Below are 15,100 nucleotides of genomic sequence, written 5' to 3'. Positions count from 1 at the left end.
AAAGTTGAAGACAGCATGTGCACACAAGGAAACATATACAAGAGTGTTGTGGCAAAAGTTGGAAACTGGTAAGCACTCGAACTTCCATTAATAGTAGATGGACAAATTGTGGTGTATCCTGCTGTGGAAAACTATGCAGTTACGAACATGAGCAAAGTATAGATCATCACAGCAATACAGATGAATCTCACTAATGGTGTGGAGCAAAAGAATATAAAGGGTATGAACGCACTGAGATAAAGTGAAAAAAAAAACAACGAGCAAAATGTGAGCTAAACAGTAGGGACACAAACACACAGAGAGGAGTAATAGACACTGGAGACTCCAAAAGCAGGGAGGGAGGGAAAGGGGCAAGGGCTGAAAAATCACCTTTTGGGTAGAGTGTCCACTGTACAGGTGACGCGTACACTAAAAGCCCAGACTTCACCTGTACATAATATATGAATTAAGAAATCTGCACTTATGTCCTCTAAGTATACTTTAAAATTTTAAAAGCACGTTCTGGCGGGATGCGGCGGCTCATCCCTGTCATCCCAGCATTCTGGGAGGCTGAGGCAGGTGGATCACTTGAGCCCAGGAGTTTAAGACCAGCTTGGGCAACGTGGCGAAAACCCAGCTGTGCAAAAAAGTCACTGGGTGTGGTGGCACACACCTGTGGTCCCAGCTACTTGGGAGGCTGAGGTGGGAGGATCATTTGAGCCCGGGGGGTGTTGAGGCTGCAGTGAGCAGATATCATGTCACTGCACTCCAGCCTGGGTGACAAAGTGAGACCCTGTCTAAAAAAACAAACAAACAAAAAAAAACAAGTATATTCTGGGCGGGGCACAGTGGCTCATGCCTATAATCCCAGCACTTTGGGAGGCTGAGGTGGGCAGATCAGGAGGCCAGGAGTTTGAGACCAGCCTGGTCAACATGGTTAAACCCCCATCTCTGCTAAGAATACAAAAATTAGCCGGGCGTGGTGCCAGGTGCCTGGAATCACAGCTACTCAGCAGGCTGAGGCGGGAGAATTGCTTGACCCCGGGAGGCAGAGGTTGCATTGCAGTGCAGTGAGATCGTCCCACTGCACTCCAGCCTGGGCAACAAGAGAGAGACTTAGTCTGAGGAAAAAAAAAAAAGTATATTCTGAAGAAAAACCGCAAAACATATATTTTGATGATAAAATGATAAAGAAAAGCAGGGAAATGATAATGCCAGGGTAGTGGGCATCTTCGGGGGTTAGTGAGGGGTTTGTGATGGGAAGTGAGGGGATGTGGGGATGTCATTCTACGTCCCTTGGCCTGGGGAATGGAAACACAGGTATTTGTTGCTTTAAAATTCAGGTTTATAATATGCTGATATATTATGTACTTTCCATAAGTGTGTTACATCTCATAATCTTTCAACGCTAAAAAAAATCAATGTATGATTGATAAGTACCTAACTTCATGTATCACTTGGTTACCTAGTTTCCCCAACCTTATTTGTTAAATTATCTACACTATCCGCACTGATTTGTGATTCCAGCTTAATAATATAGCCAATTCTTACCTGGATTTGAGAGAGCTGGTAGTGGTTATTGAAAATCTACTCTTGCTTTTTGGCGAGGATGAACGGGCTTTGGGGGGCGGGGATGGGGGGATGGAAAATGTGAATGAAACGAAAAGCAGGGAGGGAGGTTGAGACAGTCATGGTCATGGGCTTCATTATTAAACAGGAAAATTCTAGAGACAAACTGAAAAGAGAACGGAAGTCTGTAAGAGGGTTGCCAAGTCAGAAAGCAAAAGCAAAGTGTCGCTTTATTAAAAAGGTGGGGGCGGGTCCTGATTGAGCTGAGAACAAAACATTTGGCGGAGTTCTAAAGCTAGGAGGCCAGGCCTGCAGGGAGGGGGTCGGTCATCCCGGGTGTCCCGCTCACGGGTGCGGCTTCCATCGACACTGTCCATCGACACTGTGCAGGTAGTTAAACACTGCTGAACGGGTTTTGTTTTTGCCTTTTTTTTTTGGCTCCCAGACTGGAGTGCAGTGGCGCGATCTCGGCTCACTGCAACCTCCTTCTCCCGGGTTCAAGCGATTGTCCTGCCTCAGCCCCCCGAGAAGCTGGGATTACAGGCGCGCACAACCAAGCTCGGCTTATTATTTTATTTATTTATTTGTTTATTTTTGAGACTGGGTCTCCCTATGTTGCCCCGGCTGGTGCCACTATTTTCAAAGATGTAACATACTGCTATTTTTACAAGTATTGCTTTTTTGTTTAGTCTAGATTTTACTGATGGAAAGAAAGGACAGAAAAGAGCGCGTGCCGCATTTTGCTCCCCTTTGCCCACCAGGCTCCATTACCTCCGGAGCGCACAGCGAGGCCGTCTGCGCTACCCGCGTCCCCGCGCCCGGAGCTGCCCAGGAGGGCGCCCGGACCCTGTGGTGCAGAGCGCGCACTGCTCGGGTGGACCGGACGCCCCGCGGCGGGCTGGGAGGGACAGGCGGGAGGGGGGGACGCGGGGAGCGGCCTGAATCCCCGGCCCGCCTCCGGCCCCCGCCCCGCCCCGCCCCGCCCCGCCCCAGGCCAGCCGGCGCCCGCGCCCGCGCGGACACTTTCAGCCCCGAGCCGCGGCCGCTCAGGTCGGACCCACGCGCAGCGGCCGGAGATGCAGCGGGGCGCCGCGCTGTGCCTGCGACTGTGGCTCTGCCTGGGACTCCTGGACGGTGAGCGCGGCGAACGGGCCACCCGCCCGAGCGTGGGGCTGGCCGGGGAGGGGGTACCGCGCACCTGGGGCGGGCGCTGAGACCGCTCCGACGGGTACGGGCGGGGGACACGGTGGCCCTGGTGCGCGGACGCCTGAGGGAAGCACGGCGCTTGGGGCCCGGGACCTCGGGATGAGGAAGGGGCGGGCGGGGACTGCAGCCGGGTCAGGGCCAGGGCGGCCGGGCCGCGCCTCGGCGCAGGGATAGCCCTCCCGGCCCCTGAATCCGCTTCTCCGTCGGTGGCTCGGCGTCCTCGGAGCCGGGCCCTGTCGGGCTGCGCGCTGAGCCCGGATCCTTCGCGCCCTTACTCGCTTCCCCGCGGGGTCCCCGCGCCGCGCCGCGCCGTCCCGACCCACGCGCACCGGAGATCCCGGCCATCCCGGCCGGGCCCCAGACTCGGGTGCGCACTTCCCGACGCCCAGCGTCTCCGCTCGCGGTCGGTCCCCCAGAGGGCGCTCGAGACGGGCTTCCCCCTTCCCGTGGCCGGCGACTGCGGGGACAGGGGCTGGGGACTACCGCGCGCCCGAGGCGGACGGGTGCAGGTGCACGCTGGCACTTGAGACGAATCTTGAGGAGGCGAATCGCGGGCTATCAGCGCCGCAGAAGGGGCGGAAGGCCAGGGGTCCCCGGATCTGAGGGGACAGGGGCCCCCACGGGAGGGTCCCCTGCACAAGAGAGGCGGGGTTCGGTTTGTGTTGGGAATGTGGCTCTGGCGGGGAGAGACGCAGACCTGAAGCGGAGGCGGAGGGGTTGGAAAGAGGGACTGTGGGGGATGAGCGGGGGGCAGAGGGAGTGGATGGAGATGTCAGGGAGGAAGCTGAGAAGATGAGCTGGGAGTCCCCACGGAGCTGGTGTCCCTGGAAATCAAAGGGTGTAAGGGCGGGGTCAGCGGTTCCAGTGTCTGAAGGGGAGTGCCAGGAGCCCTGAAGTCAGCGATGGGGACCTCAACATTTCTGCACGCCATAGGAATTAAATACTGGCTTTACATGCTTGTAAGTCTCACAGGGAGTGTCAGACCCATTTTACATATGGAGAAGCTTAGACCAAGGACATGTGTCACTTCCCCAAGGTCCCCAGGAGGCCCAAAGTAAGCGTGACAAAGCCTGCCTTTGCTCACCACCTGTATGTCCACTGGCTGAAGGGCAGAGGACAGGAGAGGGGGCAGGTCTGGCTCAGCCAGGGGAGGAGGGAAGAGAACATGTATCTGGGCCTCCGAGTCGGGCAGGCCAGATCAGGGCGCTGCCCTTGGCCCTCCTGGACCCAGCCAAGGACCAGGCTCTCACAGGTGCTCAGGATGTATTTGTCGAGTGGCTGGTAGACCTTGGTCGGACTGCAGGGCTGTAGAATGGGAGACGCTTATCCTGGAGGAGACATGGGACAGGCACCTGGGCGCAGTGTCTGAGCTGGGCTGAGTAGCTGGAGAGGAAGAGAGAGACCCGGGAGGGGAACCCTGGAGGAGGGGCCCAGAGGGCAAGGGGGCTTCCAGGGATCCAGGGAACATTCTGCAGGTATAAGGAGAACCAGGAGAGGCCAGTGTCCTGGTGCTCCCGGGTGGAGCACAGAGGGACGTGGGGTGAAGGGTGAGGAAGCTATTCCCTGCAGTAAGTAGTGACTCTTAGTGACCCAGTTATGAAGAGGAGAGAGGGCATTAGTTGGGGGCCCCATGGAGAGGGGTGTCCTGGGCTGGACCTGGGTTTGGCTGGTGGGGAGATGGCAATGAAGACAGAGGTCATCCCTCAGTGAGCCCTGCACCTTGCTGTACTCCCTGCTAGGCTGAAGACCCTGGGAGCCCCCAGCTTGATGGGGGATGCCATGGCAGGAGCACAAGCCCTCAGCTGCAGTCGGGTGTCAGGGCAGCTGGTCCGGTGGGAGCAGGCCAGAAGCCTGAGCATCCTGAAGCTGACCCCTTAAAAGTGTGCTATTGATCATAGAACCAGACTCTTGTCCTGCCTCTGCGGTAAAGTCCTTTCTGTGTGACCTGGGCCCCCTCCTTTCCCCTCCCTGCACCTCAGTTTCCCCAAGCGTAGCCATGGCACAAGCATAGCCATGGCACGAGCTGGCAAGCCCCGAGGTTGTGTGGGTTGTGTGTGCTTGGGCTGGACTCCAAGACCCAGATTCCTGCTGCAGTTCCACAGTCTTGCCCCGGTGGAGAGGGTAGGTCACAGATGTCTCTTGGGGCTTAGTCTAGAGAGAGGCCATTGGCACCTCTGCACTGTGGCTTACCAGCTCAGGGACATGCAGGAGCAGGGTCTGCTGGGCATCTGGAGTGGCCTGGTCTCAGGACGTTTGCCCTTGCTGTGACCTGGGTCACAAAGGCCCAGGTGTGGACAGATGTGTGGCCCAGGGATGCAAGTCACTGCAGGCAGGATGTGGGGATCAGGTCCACTTTACTTGGGCCTGGGGACCTTCTGCTCCAGCTCAGGGCTCTGAGGACTCGAATGCAGGTGCTGTTCCCTCGTCCGCCAGGCCTATGGCACAGAGCCAGTGTGGCTGAAGGAGTCCTGAGCCCTCCCAGAGCACAGGGCCCACATGGCTGGGCCCAGACAGGGTACGAGGTGTGATGTGTGGTCTGTCTGGCGAATTCTTCACTGTGAGCCCCAGCAGTGGCACCCCGACCCAGGGAAGGAGCCTGCAGTTCTGTGCAAGACCCCAGCATAGTGCCTGTTCGGGGTGTCCCAGGGAGGACTTGGACCTGGCCCCATCGCACAGGGGTTTCCTGTGCCTTGCAGGGACACAGACATGCCATCAGACGTGTATCGCCCAGGGATGAAAGTGTTCAGGGGCCCTGGTGAGGCCCAGCTGGTGGCTGTAAGCTGCACAGGAAGGCAGTGTCACTTCCAGCTAAGGGCTTCCTGGTGGGGTCTGCAGAACTCCAGGACAGGGAATTCCAAGCAGGGCAAAGAACCCCATGAAGCCCCAGAGACAGGCAAGTCCAGATGGTGAATGTGGCCAAGCGGGTGGTCCGGTGAGGCTAGAGTCTGGGAGGAGTGGATGGGAGGTAGGGGAAACGAGGCTGGAGACGGGGCAGTGCCAGCAGCCAGGAGGCTGGTGTCCAGGGGAGACAGGAACTGCAAGTGGATAACCCAGGGGATAAACTGGGGTGGAGGCAGTTAGCAGCTGGGGATGGTGGGGACAGAGGAAGTCCCAGGTCTCTGGCTTCAAGGATAATTTATCAAAGGGAGACCCTGGGAGAGGAGCAGGACCTTGGGTGGAGGTAGGCAATGGGATTTCCTGGGAGACCTCAGCTGATGTACCCGGCCAGATAAGGAGGGAGGAAAGTTGGGAGCACTTGAGTATGATGGGACAGAGGGGAATGGGGGAACCAGGGAAATTACGCAAAGTCAGCTGCAAGGTGAGGTGCTTCTCTGTGTCTGGCTTACTCCCCTCCTGCTGCCGTATTTTCCTCCACAGGGCAGTTTTCTCTCCACCAAGGCCTATGCCCCACGTCCCTCTGAGATGCCCCTCGGAGTTGGGGGTGGGCAGGGAGAGGGGTCTGGAGAGCCTCTCACACCCCCTAGACTCTGAGCAAGATTCAGTCAGTGTGTCCAGCTGGAGCCAGGGATTCCTGAGTTTCGATCCTTTTCAGACACTGGCTTCCTCTGGAATCTGGGTTTTCCGGTCACACTGAGGAGACAGGTCTGGGAGCAGGAAGATGCAGGCATTCATTCCCGGAGGAGGAGCAGGGTGCCAGCCTGGACGGGGTAACAGCAGGCACACCCCCGGCCCCGTCTGAGGCCTGCACCACCCTAGCCCACGGCCAGGCCTGGGTAGATCCAGGCGGTGAGTAGGGGAGGCCCGCCACGTGGCCGGCGAGGTCAGCAGGGGTTCATGGGAAAGGACTTGTCGGCCACAGGAGAGGACATCCTGCCTGCGTTTCCCTCTTCCTGCGGCAGGAGCTGGTGGCCCCGATTTAGCAGCACTGGGGGGCCACCTCTGCGCCAGCTGGGTTGTCTGATAACGCCGCTCGTCCTGCCGGCCAGCAAGCAGAGCCTTGACCCCACGGAAGCCAGGGAAACTGCCTGGCATAGCTGGCTGCCCCACGGCGGCCCTGTGCTGGGAGCTTAGCATCTGCTCAGGCCCCCTCCTCCTGGTCTCCACCCCCACGGGGTACTCAGGCAGCCCACGCTCCCCGCAGGTCCAGCCCTTCTCAACCTCATCACCACTCCCTGTTTCCAGCATCTTCCAGAAATTTGTCTCCATTCTGCCCCAAAGGGACCGCTGTAAAATACAAATCTGAGCCTTCAGGGCCCCCCCTCCCCACTCACCCGCAAGATAAGCACCAGCTTCTCGGGCTCGTGGTACCGGCCCTTCCTGCTGGAGTCCCAGGCCGTCCCTAGCCCCACGTCCACCCAGCCTACACCCACTGCACACACCAGTCCCAGCACCATGGCCTTTCGCCCACCCTGGACATGCCCTTTGGGAGACTGCAGGGAACTCCAGGCAGACGGTGCTGCTCCAAGCGGAAGAGGCCTTCCAGGGCAGGTGATGGCTTCGTTCCCGCTCACAGTGTGCCTCAGACTTTCAGGTGGGTTTAGGGGAAGCCCTTATCATCACCCAACTCAACACGCTGTCCTCGAAGCTACTCTAAATTCTACCAAATGGAGATTGATTTGTTTTAAGCAGCAAGCGTGCACCGGCACATGCACACAGATGTGGCGTGTCCGGCAGTGAGCCACACCTCCGTGTGAAATGGTTTCTCAGATTGCTTCACAGCAGGGCATGTACAGATTTTAACCTTGTCACGCAGACCTTATTATGCTTATTTTGGAGATTAGGAAATTAAGGCCACAAGGGTGAAACGGCTCTCTAGATAATAGATGGCTCATTTCAGGGGGTAATAGGTGTCTGACATCTGGTTCCAAATAGCATGGGGGCCAAGCGGGAAAGAAGGGGCAGGCACACAGGCCACTGTCCACATTCCCCAGGGAATGCCCTAGAGGGCTGGCCAGGTGGACTCTTCAATTTCTAACCACCTCATGGTTTGTAAAGGTCACAGCAGCATGTTGCAGACATTTCCCCCAGGTCCACCACGCGCCCCGCGTGCCCCTCCATGCACAGCCTCTCCACCCTCCCGGTACCCTGTGCCCTCTTTCCTCTCACGTCTACACCTGCCCACACATTCTATGGCTTCTTTTGGTCCCTTGGATCCTCAAAACCAGCCGCGGGTAAATTGCTGGCCAAGTCCAATCCTGGGAATATGCCACAACGAAAAGACATACAGAAGCCCTTCTCTTGAACTAAAGAACCGTTAAGGGCCGATCATGGTGGCTCACACCTATAATCCCAGCACTTCAGGAGGCCAAGGCAGGCGGATCACAAGGTTAAGAGTTTGAGAGCCTGGCCAACATGGTGAAACCCCATCTCTACTAAAAATACAAAAATTAGCTGCGTGCGGTGGCAGGCGTCTGTAATCCCAACTACTCGGGAGGCTGAGGCAGGAGAACTGTTTGAACCTGGGAGGCGGAGGTTGCAGTGAGCCGAGATCGTGCCACTGCACTACAGCCTGGGCAACAGGGCGAGACTCCGCCTCAAAAAAAAAAACCTATTAAAAGTGGTAATGAGCCAGCCGCTCCACAGAGCTATGGAAAAGTGCAGGAGTCCTGGGTGGGGAGCCTCGGTGTGAGATGCTGGGGAAGCGGCACAACAGCTCAGACGTCAGAGGTGGGGAGGGGCTGTTCCAGATCTAGGGCACATGGAGGTCTGGAGCTGCACCGGGTGTGTGGCAAGGAGGCCAAGGAGGCGCCAGATTCTGCCCATAAGCAGCAAAGGGGCAGGGGATGGTTTTAGGCAGGAGAGGGACTTGTGTTCTAGAAAGATCATCTGACCCCTGAGCAAGGACTGGGCCAGTGGGAGACACTGGTATTGCCACCTGGGGGAGAGCCATTGAGGCTGGCCAGCAGCGGGGAGGGGAGGAGGGAAAGTGGAGGGACAGCACACCTGCAATGCCCGGGAGGGGTTCTGTGGCCAGAAAGCATCCACGCCAAGCTGCGGTCAGGATGGTGAGGAGAGGTGGGGGCAGGGGCCTGGCACTCTCAGCCACCCCACCCACGGTGCCCTCCTCTTGGGCCCGCTCCTACTCAGTCTGCAAAGCCCATTTCAGCTCAGAATGGAGGCACTTGGTGACCAATGGGCTGTGGGGGATGAGCAGGGTCAGGAATGTCTGGTGGGTGAGCATCACCTGGACAGCCAACCTAGTGGGAGGGAGAGCAGTGTTTCCCGCGCTGATGGAAGAGATGATTGCATTTTGTAAAATGCAGAAATGCAAATTATACAGACATCTGTAGAATGAATAGTAGCTTCCCCTGATCCTGTCTTCCCAAGACAATATCTGAACGGTCATGTGTTTTGGAATGCGTTAGCCTCTGTGTGCTAGCTTTCTATCTGTACGGTGGCAATACGGAGGCAACCGCAGGGGTGTGAAGGCATGTGGAATGCACACATGTGGAGGGCTGTGCTTCACACGGACAGTGCTCGGTGCACGCTTGCTGCTGTTGTAGCAGGAGATCTTGGGGAAGGAGAATTTGGAGAATTTGCCATCGGTGGACGGATGCTGTTTATCATTACTGTGTGGGTGCCTCCTTCTCCACATTCTCCCCAGCGCTGGGAATTCTCATTCTCTGTGGTACTTGCTCCTCTGGCGGGTGCACAGCTGTGAGCTCCGTGCCTCCAGTCATCCTCCCCAGGGTTGGATGTGGGCTGGGCTCGAGGGCTGGGGTCCTCCAGGACTGGAGCCCAGGAGAGCTGTCAGGGAGGGTGGGAGCACAGAGTGGGGTTGAAGCCCCCCTGTGTGCCACCATCGAGAGAGAGTACATCCAGCGAGCAGGACAGGGCCCGAGGCCGGCTGGGGACCTGGGCCTGCTTCCACGGCCTCATCACCTTCACCATGCTCCATCTGCTCCATCTACTTGAGGGCCCAAAGTCACCGGCACTCTGGCCTGTGTGCCCGCCTCCTGGGCCAGCAAGCTCCTAATCAGTCCACAATGCCCCTTTCAGCTCACGTGAATCCTCTCCCACCAGCGAGGCCCCCATGCTCTGACGACAACACAGGGTCACAGTGATACAGCAGCTGTAGCAAACCAAGCATTCAGGAGGCAGGTGAGAGCAGAGGGATCCATGTGCATGAGCCAGAGACAGCTTATTCTTTTTTTTTTTTTTTTCACACAGAATCTCACTCTGTCGCCCAAGCTGGAGTGCAGTGGCGTGATCTCAGCCCACTGCAAGCTCTGTCGCCCAAGCTGGAGTGCAGTGGCGTGATCTCGGCCCACTGCAAGCTCTGCCTCCCGGGTTCATGCCATTCTCTTGCCTCAGCCTCTCGAGTAGCTGGGACTGCAGACGCCCACCACCACACCCGGCTAATTTTTGTATTTTTAGTAGAGATGGGGTTTCACCATGTTGGCCAGGATGGTCTCAATCTCTTGACCTCGTGATCCACTCACCTTGGCCTCCCAAAGTGCTGGGATTACAGGCGTGAGCCACTGCGCCCAGCCGACAGTTTATTCTTAACCATGTTGTTTGTGGTCTGTAGTTCCAGTCATCCTAGGGCCAATCCACATCTCACAAGTGGGAAGACTGGGGCTTGGAGAGAGGAAGTGATTTGCCCAAGACCATACAGCAAAGAGCGGCAGTGCGGGGTGCCCAGCCGGGCGTGCAGGCTCAGCTCTCTCAGACCTGCAGGATGTGCAGTGAGGACCGACAGCACCTTAAGCTCTGGAGGCACAGGGGCTGCTGGCCAGGTTAGCAGGGGCCACCAGACAGGACGCTTCTGCTGCCTCCCCCCAGGTCCCTGCAGAGGCCTGGCCCCAGGAGTGAAGAGAGAGGGTGCAAGTGACCCCCTCTGCCCAACCCCAGCTCAGCCAGCAGCTCCGTTGCTCCCCGCCAGCTCCCTCCAGTCTGCAGCCTGGCTTCTGGCTGCCTTTGTCCTCCTGGGCTCAGCTGCCTAGAAAGTGTGTGTCCATCTGGCAGGCCTGCCACACAGTCCCCGTCTTCCCAAGCACCCCAGGGAGAGGGAGAAGTAGGGCCGGGCCCAGGGTGGCCACCGCAGGGCCATGCTCTCTGCCAATGTGGAGGGGCCCCAAGCTGATGGATAATCCCAGTGCCATCTCTGTGCTGGCTGTGTTGGGCCTGGGGACAGAGCCATGGGCTGATGACACCCCGGCCCAGGAGCCGCTTGATGACACGGACCCTCCACGTGCTGTGGGTCAAGGCCAGAGTGGGGATGACATGCTCAGCTGGGGGCAGCAGTTTGCCGGGCACAGAGGACAAGGGAGGACAGAGGACACAGCCCAACCGGGCAGGGAGGAGCCTGCTGGAGAGCAGGGGCCTGGGAGGCTGATGCTCAGGGTGATGGTTGAGAGAGATGGCAAGGCGAGGGCAGAGCTGCGAGGGTGCAGCTAGTTCTACCCTCAATCTCTCATGCCGGCCCCTTCACCTCTGCACCAGGACCTGGGCCCAGCCATGCCCTGTGGACTCAGCCATCATTCGGAGAGCAGCTCCCAGAAACCAGCTAAGGCCAGTGCTCACCAACACTGCCCCGTAGAGAGGGCCGGTACCCTGTCCCACCAGGGTGCGGCACAGCCAGCCCATCTCAGTCCCATCCTGGTGGGCCCAGAGAGGATTTGATGAGAAAACATGGGTTCTGTACAGAACAAGGGACGCAGGACACGCAGGTGTGGAGCCGAGGGAGGGGCCGACTCCCACATCATGGGAGGAAAGCAAGGCTGGCTCTCCCAGCAGCTCTCACTGGGCTGGGCTGGGTTTTCCCTCCGTTTTCAGGAAAGAAGCTTTTGAAAAAAACGGCATCATTAGCTTAAAGGGCTTTGCCCTCAGCCAACTAGGGCATGAAGCCAGATGGAGGCCAGGCCCCAAGGAGGGGTGTGGTGGAGGCCACTGGGGCGCAGGGCCCAGGCAGCCATGTGCCTCCTGCATGGGCCTTCCTGCCTGCAGGGGTCTCTGAGGCTTCATGCTAGGGGCTAGGAGGAAGGCCGGGCTGGGGTCTGGCCTGAGCCTCTGCCCCCGGCCTTTGGAGGGGACCCTGGTCCTGGGGCAGGGACCGTCCTGGACTCAGCAAGACTGGGCTCCCACGTGGCCACCTGCTGCTGTGAGGCCTGGCGCCTCAGTTTCCTCACTCGCTGACCTGGCTGTTGAGCCCTCCCTCCCAGGCTGCTGTGAGGATCAAATGAGGCAGTCGCAGCCGGCCGGCTGCCCCCCACCTCGCTCACTGCTAGTGCCTAACCCATGGGACGTTCCCCCACCCTGCCTGGCTCTCATGGAGGGGTGCCAGCACTGCCCAGGGGAGGTGCAGGACCCTCCCGTGCTGCTCCCACGCCCGCCACGCCTGTGGCTGACGCCAAGGCCCCGTGGCCCGAGGCCGGAGGGTGTCCTGGGGCTGCTGACAGTACAGAGAAGAGGAGGTATGCATTCTGGCCTTGCTGACCTCCACCCGGTGCCTGCCCCAACCACGCTGCTGCAGGCTTGGGAGCCAGGGCTTTGCGGGGCCTCAGGGAAGGAAGAAGCCAGTTCCCGGGCCAGGAACAGGAAGGCAGGGGGAGCGCAGCAGAGGCCAGGATGACAGTGCTTCCTGCTGCGGGAAGGGAAGGACAGCAGAGACAGACAACAGCCAGGCAGGAAGGATGCGCCTTCTTCAGGGCTGCAGGTGGGGGCTGGGCAGTCACAGAGCCTCTGGACGTGGCAGGCTGCAGGCCTGAATCTGCCCAGGGAGCCCATCCTATAAAACAGGAAGCATCTTTTCCAGTGGAACAACAGGGTCTGACGAGAGTCTCTGAGGTTTCAGAGGTCTGTTGAGCCATCCATCCATCTACTTTGCATCCATCCAACCATCTAACCATCCACCCATCCGTGCTTCACCCATGTGCCCATCCTTCCACCATCCATTCATCCTTCCATCCAGCCATTCATTCATCCTTCCATCTGCCCATCCATCCATCCTTCTGTTCATTTACCCATCCATGCATCCTTCCATCTGTTGATCCATCTTTTTATCCACTCATCCATCCATCCATCCATCCACCCACCCACCCATCCACTCATCTACCTGTCCATCCATCCATTCATCTGTGTCCATCCATCCACCCATCCATCCTTCTACTCACCCATCCATCCACCCACCCATCCACTCCTCCACCCACAATCCATCCATCCATCCATCCATCCATCCATCCATCCACCTATCCACCTACCTACCTATCCATCCATCTACCCTTGCACCCATCTACCCACCTACCCACCCACCCACCCATCCACCCATACTTCTTCCATCCCTCCATTTTTTTCATTCAACGAGTGTTCACTGAGACTTTACTCTGTGCCAGGTGCTGTGGGAAGCATGGGGTGGGGTAAAAAAGAGCTGTCTTGGTCCTTACCCCATTGAAACTTACTGCCTATTGGAGGACGTGGACAGATATAACTTAAACAAACAAACACATAAATAAATAATTCCAATTTGGGACAGGAAAGATGCCGTAAGCAGCCAGGAGGCTAGGATGGAGCCATTCTGTAGGGGTGAGGAGGCCGTGTCTAAGCTGAGTCCTTAGCGTGAGAAGTCAGCCTGGGGGCACAGAACAATCTGGAGGCAACGGTGGCTGGAGGACGTGAATGTGAAGCGGATGAACCACGAGGGTGTGGAGAGAGGGACAGGGACCAGGAGTTTGGATTTTCTTGGGAGTGCAGGGGAATCCAGTGCACCGGCGAGATTGAAGCACAAGTGTGATCAGGCCTGTGCTTTTTAAAGTGTCACTCACTGCAGGGAGCGGGGCCCAGAGGCAGGCCTGGAGGACGACAAGAGCGGGCCCCAGAAGCCACTTTGGGGTGCGTGCAGCTGTGCTGGCCCCAGTGAGAGAGCAGGGGCGGGCCCTAAGGTGCGTCCAGCCTGACAGGCTTCAGTGGTCTGGCCAACGGATGGGCTGGGAGAGGATCTGGGGAGAGGGAGCTATCGAGGGAGGAGCCTTTGGTGGGGCTGGAGGGGATGCACGTCTGCAGTTTAGCATCGGAAACGTAGACTGCGGGTTGTCTGTGGGGTGTCCCAAGTCCAGTGGGCAGCTGGATGCTTAAAACTGAAGTTGCAAACAGTAGTCCTGGCTGGAGCTAGAGACCTGGGAGGTGTCTGGACTCCAGAGAGACGGCGGTGGCCAGCACTGTGTGTTGGGCAGAGGGGAGCTGGGGAGAGGTAGGTCACAGATGCCGCCCAGGGGAGAGCATGTGCGGCTCCCTGTCCTGTGTGCCCACTAGGTCTGCAGCCTGGAGGTCATAAGAGCCCCGCCCAGTGGCTCTGTGAAGTGAAGGAGCTGCACTCCATTGGTGGATGAGGGGAGACCAGCAGAGGGGACAGTGAACAGCTGTGGCCATGAAGGGGGATAGGAAAAGGGGCAGTGGCTGGAAGAGAGTGTGGAACCAAGTAATTATTTTGTTTTGTTTTTAAGATGGGAGATGGGCCAGGCATGGTGGCCCACACCTGTAATCCCAGCACTTTGGGAGGCCGAGGCAGGTGGATCACCTGAGGTCAGGAGTTCGAGACTAGCCTGACCAACATGGAGAAGTCCCGTCTACTAAAAATACAAAATTAGCTCGGCGTGATGGCGCACGCCTGTAATCCCAGCTACCCAGGAGGTTGAGGCAGGAGAATCACTTGAACCCGGAAGGTGGACGTTGCAGTGAGCCGAGATCATGCCATTGCACTGCAGCCTGGGCGACGAGCTAAACTCCATCTCAAAACAAACAAACAAACAAAATGATGGGAGATGACTGCATAGAGAAAGACTGGTGATCAGAAGAGAAATCTGTGGTGGGGGGACCCTGGGCACGATGGAGGGCCTGGTTTGCAGGCAGGAGGCATGTCAGAGGATTTCTGAGGCCCTGGCTGGCAGTGTGGGTTTTGGGATGTAGGAAGATGGGGTGTTTTTCTTTTTTCGTTTCTTTTCTTTTTTTTTTTTTCTGAGACGGAGTCTCGCTCTGTCCCAGGCTGGAGTGTAGTGGCGCGATCTCAGCTCACTGCAACCTCTGCTTCCCAGGTTCAAGCGATTCTCCTGCCTCAGCCTCCCGAGTAGCTGGGACTACAGGCACTCACCACCGTGCCCGGCTAACTTTTGTATTTTTAGTAGAGATGGGGTTCACCATGTTGGCCAGGATGGTCCGCCCACCTCAGCCTCCCAAAGTGCTGGGATTACAGGCATGAGCCACTGTGCCCAGCCAGTGGGGTGTTTCTATCTCATGATTTTGCCCTGTCAATGCTGAGAGTGAGAGGGGAGGAGCACCCTGAACTGTGTGCACCCAGGAAAATGGCGGGGAGGAGCTCCTGTGGGGGCCTTGTGCTGCCAGTGTTGTGCTGTTTGGAATGCATGCTGTCTCAGGGTTGGGATGCAGGACA

The 15,100-nt window shown here is 57.9% G+C and overlaps 1 protein-coding gene across 2 annotated transcripts in view; it reads left to right on the top strand.

Moving 5' to 3' along the window:
- The first annotated feature begins 2,535 nt into the window (after positions 1-2,535).
- The window catches only part of FLT4 (fms related receptor tyrosine kinase 4), a 44,886-nt gene continuing 32,321 nt past the window's right edge, over positions 2,536-15,100 (top strand). For both annotated transcript variants that reach the window (XM_031011037.3, XM_031011038.3), the window contains exon 1: positions 2,536-2,682. In XM_031011037.3, the coding sequence (XP_030866897.1) occupies positions 2,625-2,682 (58 nt within the window). In that variant the 5' untranslated portion in view covers positions 2,536-2,624. The remainder of the gene's footprint in view (positions 2,683-15,100) is intronic.

The sequence above is a fragment of the Gorilla gorilla genome, chromosome 4 (assembly GCF_029281585.2).
Source record: "Gorilla gorilla gorilla isolate KB3781 chromosome 4, NHGRI_mGorGor1-v2.1_pri, whole genome shotgun sequence".
NCBI lineage: Eukaryota > Metazoa > Chordata > Mammalia > Primates > Hominidae > Gorilla > Gorilla gorilla.
Note: the sequence above shows the minus strand (reverse complement) of the source record. Positions and strands in the feature narration are given on the sequence as shown.